This window comes from Osmerus eperlanus, chromosome 9, assembly GCF_963692335.1.
Source record: "Osmerus eperlanus chromosome 9, fOsmEpe2.1, whole genome shotgun sequence".
NCBI classification, from domain to species: domain Eukaryota; kingdom Metazoa; phylum Chordata; class Actinopteri; order Osmeriformes; family Osmeridae; genus Osmerus; species Osmerus eperlanus.
Window position 1 is genome coordinate 4,144,192 of NC_085026.1, and position 13,691 is coordinate 4,157,882.

At 44.6% G+C, this 13,691-nt stretch overlaps 2 protein-coding genes across 3 annotated transcripts; one reads left to right on the forward strand and one right to left on the reverse strand.

Moving 5' to 3' along the window:
• The first annotated feature begins 1,225 nt into the window (after positions 1-1,225).
• On the forward strand, positions 1,226-8,879 carry pygl (phosphorylase, glycogen, liver). The gene is made up of 20 exons (XM_062468899.1): positions 1,226-1,537; positions 1,807-1,908; positions 2,449-2,527; positions 2,987-3,090; positions 4,107-4,238; positions 4,331-4,442; positions 4,614-4,696; positions 4,799-4,936; positions 5,197-5,289; positions 5,681-5,827; positions 6,044-6,207; positions 6,357-6,471; positions 6,563-6,664; positions 6,903-7,050; positions 7,145-7,203; positions 7,339-7,480; positions 7,627-7,834; positions 7,922-8,056; positions 8,158-8,224; positions 8,339-8,879. The coding sequence occupies exons 1-20, from the start codon at positions 1,295-1,297 to the stop codon at positions 8,525-8,527; spliced, it is 2,562 nt and encodes an 853-aa protein (XP_062324883.1). The 5' UTR covers positions 1,226-1,294; the 3' UTR covers positions 8,528-8,879.
• Positions 8,834-13,630, reverse strand: LOC134026289 (lysophosphatidylserine lipase ABHD12-like). 2 transcript variants are annotated; one of them, XM_062468902.1, is made up of 13 exons: positions 13,419-13,627; positions 13,175-13,296; positions 12,900-13,002; positions 12,662-12,781; positions 12,328-12,358; positions 12,203-12,248; positions 11,738-11,864; positions 11,305-11,342; positions 10,946-11,025; positions 9,658-9,740; positions 9,451-9,529; positions 9,211-9,344; positions 8,834-9,031 (listed from the first exon to the last, which is right to left on the reverse strand). In XM_062468902.1, exons 1-13 carry the CDS (start codon positions 13,544-13,546, stop codon positions 9,001-9,003), a joined length of 1,122 nt encoding a protein of 373 aa, XP_062324886.1. In that variant the 5' UTR covers positions 13,547-13,627; the 3' UTR covers positions 8,834-9,000. The 2 variants fall into 2 exon arrangements, with proteins under 2 accessions (XP_062324886.1, XP_062324887.1); XM_062468903.1 differs by lacking the exons at positions 8,834-9,031; positions 9,211-9,344; positions 9,451-9,529; positions 9,658-9,740 and adding an exon at positions 10,579-10,823 and having other exon boundaries at positions 10,875-11,025; positions 13,419-13,630.
• Positions 13,631-13,691: the final 61 nt, after the last annotated feature.

Here is a 13,691-nt window from a genome sequence, read left to right on the forward strand (position 1 = left end):
CCCAAAATTCTGAAGATCTGCAAGTGGAAGAGATAAAACACGCACTCGGCAGACACCAATGTACTGAAGCCAGCATCAGTATTAGGAAATAAGCGTTAATAGTGCTCTGAATCCTTCTACTTATTTATTTACTGGTGTCCATTGGTCATGACTCATGACCCTAAGTTTCTCCGTCATCACTGCATTATCTCTATTGGCTAAATGCCTGTTTTGACCTTTGAACCCAGCACCAGTCACCTTGAATGTAACGGGGTTATCCTACTACCAAATTTTGTATATGCCAAAAGTGGCAGGATGACATTCCACACCCAGCATGCTTTTCTATCTATTGACCGAGGAGACTTTGTGCAGAGGAAGAGGCGTCAACTCTTCCTCTGGAGACGAATAATTGTGGATCAATACAATCCTGTCTGCGATGGTTCAATGCCTATATATAAACTATTAGGTATGCCCAGACTGTTGTAAGCGCAGTAGCAGGCCCACCAGCAAAATTATTTATTTTATTTGGCCCTCAAAATTATTTTTTTGCGCCTTATGCTGAAATAGTAACGTGTAACATGCAGTGTAACGTGCCCTCGAGCAACTGCGCCACATATGCTTACGCAGTAAAAAGGTTGACAACAAATCATCGATCATAAAGCAAACCCATTACGTTTCCACCCTTCATAGCGAAGCACCACAATAATTAAACCCCATGAAATGCCGTGGCCTGACATGGACCGAGTAGGCTAGTCTTTGTGCTTTCAAATGTAAAGTATATTTAATCATCCTTCAAAATAGGCTACTCGATCCTACTAATCACACAATCAACATGTTTCTATCAACCCATTTCTTACTTGAGTCAATTGTGTTCTGGGCAAGCGTTTCTAAGTATAGGTCTATAAAAGAAAAAAATGGCCCCAAGCCAAATTTAGTTGCCCTGATGCGACCTGCCCTGCGTAAGGCATTCGACCCCGAATATTTTAAACATGGCAGCGGCCGTACTATCCGTCGGCGATAGACCACGATAGTCCCGCCCTTTCCTCAAATAATTGATGATAGCTCAAATGTTTGGGCTTGTACTGGTTGCTTACTACCAATCAGAGCACAGATGTTTCAAAACTCCTGCACAATAGCCTATAGGCATGTGGCACAACAGTGACGAGCATGTCATCATACGCCCACCCCGCAAATGTCCATGAAAACTATGAGAATGTGGTGTTAGATAGGAGGGGGCTGGCAACCGAGAAACGAAGTATTTAAAGAACCTCATTATTATTCCAGTGAGTGGAGTGAAAGACAGTTCTTTTCCAGAATGGCTGCCCCTATCACAGACCAGGAGAAGCGCAAACAAATTAGTATCAGAGGTATTGTTGGGGTAGAAAATGTTGCTGAACTGAAGAAGGGTTTTAATCGACACCTACACTTTACCCTTGTGAAGGATAGGAATGTCGCGACTCCACGCGATTACTACTTTGCACTGGCGCATACTGTTCGAGACCACTTGGTTGGCCGATGGATCCGAACTCAACAGTTTTACTATGAAACTGACCCCAAGGTAAAGTTTTCAGACAATCAACTGGAAATCTGTAGAGAATTAATGTAAAAAGTGCTCTCATATCAAGTTAGGCTACCTACAATGCATTTTTTGGTCAATTTAAGTAGGCTAAATAGTTTACTATAACAAAAGAATCAGGACCATTTCCCTCTGCACAACGTTGTGAAGGTTAGCTACTCTTGTGATATCCAAATATGTGCGTCATTCACAGTGATTTAAAGTGTGTGAAATGTTGTTGTTAATTTTTTCTTCGGAAATGGTCCTTCCAGCGGGTTTATTACCTGTCTCTTGAGTTCTACATGGGCAGAACTCTGCAGAACACAATGATCAACTTGGGCCTGCAGAACGCCTGTGACGAGGCTATCTACCAGGTGAGCTAACGCGGAGAGAAGGGAACACGCCCATGTTCTCACAAACCTGCCAGGATCTATCAAGTCACGTCAAACTTGCAACACAGAGCCCTGCACCCACAGAGAGTAGCAATCTCACTGCAAGAAACTGCTGTATCATTGTGAATTGACTGATGTACAACTATACATTCAAGAGGATGTACAGTCTTGCAATATATATAGATCCATAGATTGATTATTTATTGTGCTTTTCAAAGGAAATATGTTTCCACAGTTTGTACAGAGCCTCACAGAAATGCAAGAAATCGATTACATAGATGCAACACACTAACTTAACTACTTGACACATACTTGTACAGATTTCAAGATGTTACTGGGGAGTTTAATTCTGCTATGGCAGAGGGAACTAAACTCCTGCCATAGCGAGCCCATTTCCTAGGGATCTGCATCTGTGACTTGATATGTAAAGAATGGGTTGAGGAAGCAGAAGTTTGTGTTGTAGCGTTACATTGCATGTGATGCAAGAATGGAAAGCAGTTCCTTGTCTTTCCCTTTTGACAGCTTGGCCTGGATATGGAGGACCTGGAGGAGATGGAGGAGGATGCAGGGCTGGGGAACGGGGGCCTGGGGAGGCTGGCAGGTAACTCTCCAGGGCTGGAGCTTAGGAGTCACCCAAGGTTCAGACTTCACTAAAATACACACAGTGAAATGCCCCAGAGCTTATAATTTCAGCTGTGGTTGGACATTGTTTAACTCCGACTCTGGTTGTGGGCCTGCACTAGACCCTGCATTGCTCTGCTGATGGTGTTTTAGACAGGAGGTCTGGAACAACAGACTGGCCTTCGTTCAGAACAGGAAGTGTATACAACATCAGTGGTGTGGTCAGAATTAATCACATACTGAAAATTAGCCTAACTTTATTACATGATTTAGCTTCAGCCACAACACTTGGTTCTCTATTTACTATCTGTATTAGTGCAGTCCTCAAATGTTTACAGACCCACAAGCAGTCAAAAATTTGTATTTTATCTACAAGATTTCTTAATGGTGTCTGAGTATTACCTGATGAGCCTGTTCCCTCACATTTTTTTGCCCATAGCCTGTTTCCTGGACTCCATGGCGACCCTGGGTCTGGCAGCCTACGGCTACGGGATTCGCTACGAGTATGGCATCTTCAACCAGAAGATAAAAGAGGGCTGGCAGGTGAGGCCATGTCACCTTAACATGTGTTCATGTTGCAGATGCCTTTACCCAACGCATGGAAAGCATGTATAGCCACCGCTGCAGATAGTCAAGGACTAGTGTGCACAGTTCTAACAGTATTACAGTGGTTCGAACACATTGACTTTGCACATTGGACACTTGCGTTTAGCTGAATCAGCCAAGTGCTGCCGTACAAATACTACAGCCAGACACTCTAAAGGTCAGTTTGATCAGGCTGTGCAGTGCGGAGAGCAACCCGATAGTCAGAACGTCGGAATTATGTTAGTGTAGTTCTGGCAATGTTATCGTGGCACTGGTTGGTAGAAAAATAGACAGTTTCTTGGCTCTAACCTCTGAAATATTGTTCACTTCTGGTCCTTGATGATTAGCACGTCGCTGTGGATAAAAGCGTCTGATAAATGATTAGGATGTGAATGTCCCTCCTCCTTGTTGGCCAATCATTAACGAGAGCCAAGTTTTGTGGCACGCCCCCTGGCTTGCTTCCTGTGGTGAAAGCGTGCTTGCGACAGCGGTTGGCCCGAAGCAGAAGGGGGCGTTGAGAAAGCCTGTCGTTTCATGTGTCTGGCAAGAACAAACAGGAGATTTTGCCTTTCAGAAGAAAAAAAAAAAAGGCAAAACATTCTGTTATTTTCTCTGCAAACCATTCAATGTAAACATGCACTTTTGAACGCAGAACTGGGTAGGTAATCACTCATTTACTGTCGAGGAGAACTCATGTCATCTGCTATTGGCCTCTTTTCCTGAGTTTATCCAGCAGTCATGATCAGTGTACTTCTACAAGAAGAATGTCGTCATGGTCATTATGACTATTTAATCTCATACAGATCAGAAGACTAGGTAGCGCTTCATCTTGAGCTAGGGTTAACAATCACTCATGAACTGTTAACCCTATATTAGGGTTGTGCTGTGTATGGGCAGGATCTCTTGTCCTCTTAATCCCTTAGAAGAGAAGAGTTTATCAAGTTAACCCTGTCAATCAATTTCCTGGTTCTCAGGTGGAGGAGGCGGACGATTGGCTGCGTCATGGAAACCCCTGGGAGAAGGCTCGTCCTGAGTACATGCTGCCTGTGCACTTCTACGGGCAGGTGGAGAAGACGACGGATGGATCCAAATGGGTGGACACTCAGGTGAACGACCCAATGGAAATGGCGTAATGATATCGACTTTGACCCGTTGAGGCTGATTTGTCCTAATCCACCCTGTGTGTGTTCTGGGACAGGTGGTGCTAGCCATGCCCTATGACACTCCCATCCCTGGCTACATGAACAACACGGTTAACACCATGAGGTTGTGGTCTGCTCGTGCCCCCAACGACTTCAACCTGAAAGACTGTAAGAGACCATGCCACGCAGGAGTTAGCCACAAGCCTTTTCCGACGTTCTCTACTATTTCTATCATGTTGGGATCTGATTATCTGATGTTAGGATTAATCTGTGAGAGGATTGAGTTTCTTTTATTCATTGGGAATGTTGAAGTTGAGATCTTTCTTTCTAAATTCACAGTCAACGTTGGCGATTACATCCAGGCTGTCCTCGACAGGAATCTGGCGGAGAACATTTCCAGAGTGCTCTATCCCAACGATAATGTACGGTGCAAATCTGACACAATGGCGTAGAGTGGACTCCCCTGCGCTGGCGTGTCTCTAACCGTGCTGGCCCCCGGGCCTCTCTGCTTCCTTGCGTTGCAGTTCTTTGAGGGGAAAGAGCTGCGTCTGAAGCAGGAGTACTTCGTGGTGGCGGCCACTCTCCAGGACATCATCCGACGCTTCAAGACCTCCAAGAAAGGCTCTTCCGGCCCTGTCTCTTTCCAAGGCTTCCCGGAAAAGGTAGGGTTCTGGGACGACCTTTGTAACTGTAACCGTTCCTTGACTGACCATTGAAATAACGTCGGACCATACAGCAGAAAATCAAAGATCAGAAGTGCGTGGTTATATATGCACTAGTACACATGTACGTCGCTTTGGGAAAAGGCGCCTGCTAAATGTGCCACGTAAATGTAGCTGGCTTTGATTCACGAGGCACAAAAGCACGTGACTCAGATGAGCTCTAGCCGCCCTTCTCCTCTGAGGTGTCTGGTTCTTCTCAGGTGGCCATCCAGCTGAACGACACCCACCCTGCCATGGCCATCCCAGAGCTCATGAGGATCTTTGTGGACATCGAGAAGCTCAGCTGGGACACGGTGAGGAACACGCACACGGCAGAGTTCCACCCAGGGTTCAGACACTGCATCCACAAGATTGGAGAGCCAATACTCAGTTAGGGTTACACAAACAGCCACTATGTTTTAGGGCTATTAATTAAAATGGTAAAATATAGTTTTAGCAGACTATGGTATCTGCCATTTTTTTTTATATCATATCACCCGCCTAGATTAACAGTAATCCTACCTAGCCTGCCTTCCCATTCAAGTCAAATCAAATTAAAACATTGCTTGTAAAAAGGGCTCCATAAATACAGAGGGCAGAGGTGCTACAACACCAGATAGGCTTTTGCAAGTCATTGTGTGTGATATCAATAACCGCTACCCTCATAAGAACCAGCAGTGACCAAGCGACGTGTTCCTGGTGCAGGCATGGGACATCACCAAGCGTACGTTCGCTTACACCAACCACACGGTGCTGCCCGAGGCGCTGGAGCGCTGGCCGGTGAAGCTGCTGGAGACGCTCCTGCCCAGACACCTGGAGATCATCTACCAGATCAACCAGATCCACCTGGAGGTGGGTACTCGCCTTCACACGATGTCGTGTGTGGAGAACACAGGATTTTCACGTTGCAGTTAGACCAAAATGGGTGGAATGAAAATAATTAGGAATGACAAAACATCTGGTAAGGTATGGACATCGAAACGGCACCGTTCTTCTGATGGCTGATAAAACAGGTCTTCTACTGACCCGTGTCCTCCTCCTGACTGTCATTTCCTGTCGTGTTTGCAGAACATCGCAGCACTCTTTCCAGGAGACATGAATCGTCTTCGCAGGATGTCCCTGATCGAGGAGGACGGCGGTAAGAGGGTCAACATGGCCCACCTCTGCATCGTGGGCTCCCATGCCGTCAACGGAGTTGCCGAGATACACTCAAAAATCATCAAGACAGACGTGTAAGACCGGACGATGTGGCCGCTGCTTCTGTGATGTTACAGTTTGGCCTCGCCTTCGAGTTGGTCCTCTCGGGAACCTTTTTAGAAATGTGATTAATCATGTTTTTGTTTTTTAATACCTAAATTATGTATATATTTTTTTGTTATAGATTCCGTGACTTCAGTGAAATAGAACCGGACAAGTTCCAGAACAAGACCAATGGCATCACTCCGCGACGCTGGCTGCTGCTCTGTAACCCTGGATTGGCTGAGCTCATTGCTGAGGTGTGATTGGCGGACGGGTCTGTCTGAGGGAAGTCTATAGTACCATTTTGTACCATGCAGATGTTTACGAGATGTTTAACTGTTTCTCCAGGCCATTGGAGAGGAGTACGTGAAGGACCTCAGCCAGCTTCAGAAGCTCAATGGCTTGGTGGATGATGATGCCTTCATCCGGGATGTCTCCAAAGTGAAACAGGTAAACACACAAGTTTATTATATATACAGTAAATGTTAAGAATTTTAGCTCATGAAACTAACCCTAACCAACACCATGTGCCAGCCCAATCTATGATTTCTCAGTTTTCCTCTGTCAAATAATGAATCTAATTGTTCACCATTAAACAATATATTTAATGTTTAACGATCCACTGTAAAACAAATCATCAACCGATTCATCAAACGATTCACACATCTCACACATCTCATGTTCCCAGGACAACAAGCTGAAATTTGCCCAGCACCTGGAGATGGAGTACAAGGTCAAAATCAACCCATCCTCCATTTTTGACGTGCACGTGAAGAGGATCCACGAGTACAAGCGCCAGCTCCTCAACTGCCTCCACATCGTCACCATGTACAACCGTACGTCCCCTCTGCCCTCCGCAGCCCCACCAGCCCCACACAAAGTCTGCTGCTAATGACAAGTTTGTTTTCTTCTTGTTTTTTCCCCATGAAGAGATAAAAAAGAATCCTATGGCACCCTTCGTTCCCCGGACTGTGATTATTGGTGGAAAGGTAAGATTCAGGATTCACCAAAGTGGCACATGTACTTCCTACATCTTTTTTTCCCCTTCATCTCTCCTTTCTCTTACATTGGCTCTTTCCTTCTTCTCATCGCCTCTCTGTCCTCCCTCTGGTGTGTGTCTGCAGGCAGCTCCGGGGTACCACATGGCTAAGATGATCATCAAGCTCATTACCTCAGTGGGAGAGGTGGTGAACAATGACCCAGTGGTGGGGAGCAAGCTGAAGGTCATCTATCTGGAGAACTATAGGGTATCCCTGGCTGAGAAAGGTATGGAAAACCCTCTCTTTTTGTGTTTTTCCTCTGCCTGTCTCCTCCCTATCCCTCCCTCCTATTTCTCTCTCTCTCTCCTCTTCCCCCCCCCCATCCGTTTTTCTTTCAGTGAGCCTGGCCCTAATATCTTCATACCTCTGCAGTGATCCCTGCTACGGACCTCTCTGAGCAGATCTCCACAGCGGGCACGGAGGCCTCCGGCACGGGCAACATGAAGTTCATGCTGAACGGCGCCCTCACCATCGGCACCATGGATGGCGCCAATGTGGAGATGGCAGAGGAGGCTGGCGAGGAGAACCTCTTCATCTTCGGCATGAGGGTGGAGGATGTGGCAGAGATGGACAAGGACGGGTATGAATGCTATCATTTTTGTTTATCTTTTGTGTCTCGACCAGCTGCTGAATTTCCTGAACGGACATGGATTTCCTCTTTTTTAAGCTATGATGCCATGAAGTATTATAAGAAGATTCCAGAGCTGAAGCTAGTCATTGACCAGATCAAGACCGGCTTCTTCAGTCCTAAGAATCCAGATCTCTTCAAGGACATCACAGACATGCTTTTCAACCATGACCGGTGAGTCTGCTGCCATAGCAACTCCTACAGAATGTCTCAGGGTCTTGGGTCTTGAGTGTCTTGGGTCTTGAGTGTCTTTCTGTTTTTTTTTTCTCTTTTAGCTTCAAAGTGTTTGCTGACTTTGAGGAATATATGAAGGCCCAGGAGAAAGTCAGCAAACTGTACCAGGTAGACACATAATCAATACCTACTCTCACACCTCAGCAGAAAGATGGTTGGAGCACGAATATTTTACACAAATAAAAGCTATATCTCATGCACCTGTGAACCACTATTTACCAGAACCCGAAGGAGTGGACCAAGATGGTGATCAAGAACATCGCTGCCACGGGGAAGTTCTCCAGCGACCGGACCATCACGGACTACGCCACGGAAATATGGGGGGTGGAGCCCACAGACCTCAAGATCCCACCCCCTAACGAGCCCCGCGAGGCCATCGAGGAGAAGGCCAAGGCTGTGAGGAAAATATGAAGCTGCAAGCATGAGGGTTTCATGTCAGATAACGAGTGTCGTAGGGTGGCTCTGTAGGTCTACACACTGGACAGGATTAACCGTAGCTGGTCAAAGTGTGTGTGTGTGTGTGTGTGTGTGTGTACTGAAAAATACTTGTTTGTTACATAGCCTCTGCAGAAACAAAATGTTCTATTGTAATAGCTTTGTCTAAATCTTTTTGAAATTGTGTTCTGTTGTAGTTTTGTGTGTGTGCATGCCATCTAGGCCATTCAACCTTTTATTAATATGAATGGGAGAAAACATTTTTTATTTGAGATCAAAGGATTCTTCAAATTGTTTTTTCACTTTAATAAACTGCAGTGGGTCAGTCGTTAATACATTTAACGTGGGTCATTTATCCCAAACGTTGCACACCGACACAGGGAAGATGCAGGAGATGTAGAGGGGATGGTCAACAAGCTCAAGTGTTTAACACAAAGTTCTATAAGAGCTTACTTCTGCTTTACTCTCTGAAGAAATCCCCTGCAGTGACAAAGAAACACAATCCTTTATCCTTCATACCGATACCCCAAGTAACTCTGAGCCTGAACCCAGGAGACGTCATTGATTAGATACCTTTTCCAGGTTAATCTTAAGGTACCACCTCATGAAATGAAGTTAACTTTGACATGTATCTGTATGCATGAAGCTGGGTGACTCACCCAACCACAGTGGTCAGGCTGGGGTCCATGTAGATGTGGTTATGGGAGTAACCCAAGGACGCAGGGAGGGTTACCATCTCAACATGGCCGCCGGCGTTTCTAGCCCTCTCAGCCTGGAGTGCGATGTTGTACAGCTAGGGGTGAAAAACAAAAACGTCTATCATGGTACGATGATGGTATGTTGAATGTTATCTGTAGACTGAATCACAAAGACCCATGCTGGAGAAGACACTGACATACCTCCTGTCCCATGTGATGGGGAATAACGTTGTCGTCCTCTGAGTGTAGGATCAGAACAGGGCTAGCCAGGGTCTCCAGACTGCACACAAAACGAGCCATCAAATACATACCAAACTTTAGGTAATAGTGTAACGTTGCTTTGTATTGACATCATGCTTTTATGTTGTTACATTGGAATGATGAACATTATTTTGTTAACATACTTACTTTTTGTCATTAGGAAACACAATGTTGTTCATTTCTAAGATCTTCCAGAGTAAGCTCTTGAACCCGGGAATAAACATGTACATCTGGAAGAGGTGAAGGATGGAGGGAGGGGGAGAGACAGGGATCACATTAGAGCTGTGTGTAAGTAATAAAAAAAATTAAAAAAAAGGAAACCAAGTAAAAAGTAACTGTAACATAAAAACTATTTATACCAACACTGAAACAACAGCCCACAAACAATGCAACTGTCATGCCTGTGTTGGCATAACATTTCTACATTTCAGACAGACACATTGCAAGACATCATTTTACAAAAGAGGGGAAATTAGGACATTTATTGTGCAACAACACAGCGATTTTGTACACAACCCGAGGCCTATACTATGAAGCAATTTCAACATACTAGCTATGAATGGTTTCACATAAAAGGTGAGTTAAAAATATAATCCAGACTAAAGGGTTAGTTTCTGCTGCCTATGGCAGGAAAGATGGAAACATTTATTGGCTGTGTGAATGTGTAAATTAATAGGCTTATCAACAGTGGCAGTTCTAGACAAATTTTACTGGGGGGGCCAGTGTTTAATCAGAGGGGCACATAAAAAACTGAAACAAATGATATTTAAATATTAAATACTCAAATTTTACTTTACATAAAACTCATATAAACGTTTATTTGGTACATAAAGAGTTTCAATTGAAACAATGAGGTAGGGCCATCAAAAATTAAATACAGTAGGAGGACAATGCTGCAAAAGGAGGGCAGGGACAACAACAAAAAATGAACAAGGCTTTAGTGCTTTAATCAGTCTCTGTTTTAGGATTATGTCAATGCAAACATACTCATCAGGGAAAGCCAAAGGGTTTTGTAGTTCTTTAAAAACTATTGCCTTCCTAAGAGACTCTCTATTTGTACACCAAGGTCCCAGGATCTTCTAGGAACGCTGATAAAATTTTCCAAGAGATGACTGTCCAGTAAGGTGGGCTTTCATATGTGTTGATCTGTTATCTTGAAAAATCATGCTACCGAGCAGGTTAGGTGTGCAGCATAAGTAACCATGGTGATATACTCCCGGTAAAAAGGGAACAACCGTTGTGACACAGAAAACCTAGGCTTAAACCTGAAGTTACCTTGCTAAGCCTCAAATCCGGTCTCGTGGTATAGGCCTCTGGGGCCACAGACAGACACAGACAGACATGAGTACACACCCTTGGGCCACAGACAGACACAGACAGACATGAGTACACACCCTTGGGCCACAGACAGACAGACACAGTCACACATACGCACCATACTGATGGGGTGGCATTCTGCAGCCTTTCCCATGTTTGTGTAAGGAGCCTCCAGAACCACAGCATCAACACGTGACCCTGATAGCCCCACACACCAGGACACAACACAGAGTACAGATTCAGCATAAAACGAACATACTTCACATTTAAATGTTTGGTATTTCATGGCTTTTTGCTAATGCACATCAGCAATACATGGACATGTTGACTGTTTTGGTTATTTCAAGTGTGCCATTTGCAAATGCTAAGGCAGTCAGAATCATGACGGCTCATTGAGGTTTAACACTAGAGGGCATCACAGACTGCAGTTCCACAGAGCTCACGACCAGGCAGGGTTAGAAACCTCCAAGGTCTCACCTTGCTGCTGTTCCCTCAGAGCAACATTGGTTGTCACCCTGCAAACACAGGGCAGACACCATTGCTTATCCAAAACACCAGATCACTCAACTGAATGTATCTAATGCATCAAATAAATCTGTTTAGAATTGTTGTTTTTTTACAACTGTATATATAAGTTCAGGGTTCAGGTTGGTTTAGGGTTCGTTTCATGGGTGTATGTGAACCCCTGTGTGACATAACGGCTATAAAAATACAAATTGTATTTGGATGATGATAACCATCGTCCCTTCGTCCTTAAGGAATTTGATTTGTAAAATTGTGCACTTAGACACGTCCCACATAACATGAAAAACATCAAATAAACATAGACACATTCCTGTCCCCCCATCGCCAACTCTGTTGTAATGCCATGACATAAAGCAAGATTGACGCAGTGCATGCTGGGACTCACCCGGTGCCAAGGGAGTGGCCCCACAGGAAAACCAGGCTTCTGCTCTGCTGCTTTACCCAGCGGTACAGGTAGAGGGCGTCAGTGGTCAGGCCAGCCTCACTGGGCTCCCCAGAAGAATCTCCATACCCTAGAGAAGAAGCAGAAGAGACGCTTGTCGATTCTCAACCAAGCCTAAATCAGATTCACTAGGTCACAGAGTTTACATTACCCCACTCAGCCTAAAAGTGTGCCTTGTTTGATTTATATATGAATGACAATACTGTATTTACGCTTCAGTGTATGAATTTCAGGGAAAACTAAATCACAACCGTCAGCCTATAGTTAGACGTTTAAACTTGCGACACATCTAAGCATCTCAAGTGTGAATTTGCATGACTAAAATATAATTTAAGAACAAAAGTATTGTGTGTTTGGGGGTACAGACTGTGTTGTGACAACCCCACTACACACAGAATGAACGCTCACCTCTGTAGTCTAGCGACAAGACATGATATCCAGCTGCACTCAGGATCTGTGTCACACAAGCAGTCAGTTAGTGTAGATTCATTCTGCTAAATAAAGTTAATGTAATGCCCAATAAAACAGCTTACCTTCACCAGGTTGACTCTGTGACTGAGTGCCCTTTGGAGATAATATTTTCATTTATAAGTTTTAATTAAATTTGACACAAATGTATTCTTGTTCAGACATTACAGAACTAACATGTACACATACAGAATTGGAGGACAGACCTAGGATTGTCACTGTGTGGATGATTGATTGTTTTCCAATGAACTGTTTAACCTGTATTTTGGCATTGTACATTTGCATAGTCTACACCTTTTTAGGCTCCAACCCCCCTACAAAGACAGGTCATATCCCATGGGTCTGTTCCTAGAGAAATAATTGAATGACTCAATCCCATCTTCTCTACCCTGGTCCCACCTGGTCCCAGCGTTGCCGTGGAGATAGATAATGACTGGGCGGCCATCTCCCAGGGTTCCCCTGTGCCACTCTGGGCCTCTTCCTTCAGCCTGCTCCCATTGGCTGACAGGGAGAGTATGCCTAGGAGACACACACACACACACAAACATACTCATTATAATACAAACAAACACTGTGGTGAGAAGGAATCGATTCTGGGAAGATCATGAGGCTGTCCGTGATCACCCAGGAAACTCACCACACACCCACGGAGACTCCCCCCTCTGGTGAGAGGTGGAAGTTAGTGGTGTAGTTCAGGAATTCTGAAGGGATGGCGAGGTCCGCAAAGAATGGAAACCTTACTGAAATTCCACAAACAAAGGTTTACGAGTGAATCAACTATTGGTTTATTGTGCAATATTTGACAGAGTATTGTACATTTAGTGTTATTGTATTGATTACTACACTTGACACACCGCTTCAACAGTGATGTACTACCGCAAGCCTGAAATGTAAGCTACAATATAAACTTACACAGGTGGAGAAATATGACATGACCGAGTATCCATGGAAACAGGTAGACAACGACAGGTACTGAGATGTAGACGGTACACAGCAACAACGCTATCCTCTTGGTTCTCAATACCAATAGAGATCTTAAAAACATTATAATATCTACAGTCATGTACACACGCCAACGCCAGTATATACACCAATATGAAAGTAGGCTTTTTAACGCAAAAGACACAACTGTGTTAGGCTACTACAGGACACTCACCGACAACCCGTCTGTCGCCCTTTTGCTGTTTTCCGCTGACTCTGTTTAGACTCTTTTAACTCGGGCGTGCTGTCTGCATTGCTATCCGCAGTATTCAGTCGTCTATTTCTCATTTTGACAGCGGACATGAAAGCTAGTACGTCTTGTCAACAAGTGTTACTTCAAGAAGTGAGAACGCGTGCAAAACAGGGAAGTTGGGTGAAAGGTTACTGTGTAAAACGGGATAGTCTAGTCTGGGAACGAGATTATGACAAACTGTGTTGGCTGCCCTGT

Coding starts and splice junctions, on each gene's coding strand:
- pygl (XM_062468899.1), top strand. CDS start 1,295: ATGGCTGCCCCTATCACAGACCAGGAGAAGCGCAAACAAATTAGTATC. Junction 1,538..1,806: donor ACTATGAAACTGACCCCAAG/GTAAAGTTTTCA, acceptor TGGTCCTTCCAG/CGGGTTTATTACCTGTCTCT. Junction 4,239..4,330: donor CCAAATGGGTGGACACTCAG/GTGAACGACCCA, acceptor GTTCTGGGACAG/GTGGTGCTAGCCATGCCCTA.
- LOC134026289 (XM_062468902.1), bottom strand. CDS start 13,546: ATGTCCGCTGTCAAAATGAGAAATAGACGACTGAATACTGCGGATAGC. Junction 12,359..12,661: donor CACGGCAACGCTGGGACCAG/GTGGGACCAGGG, acceptor TTATCTCCAAAG/GGCACTCAGTCACAGAGTCA. Junction 11,865..12,202: donor CTTGTCGCTAGACTACAGAG/GTGAGCGTTCAT, acceptor CTTCTTCTCTAG/GGTATGGAGATTCTTCTGGG.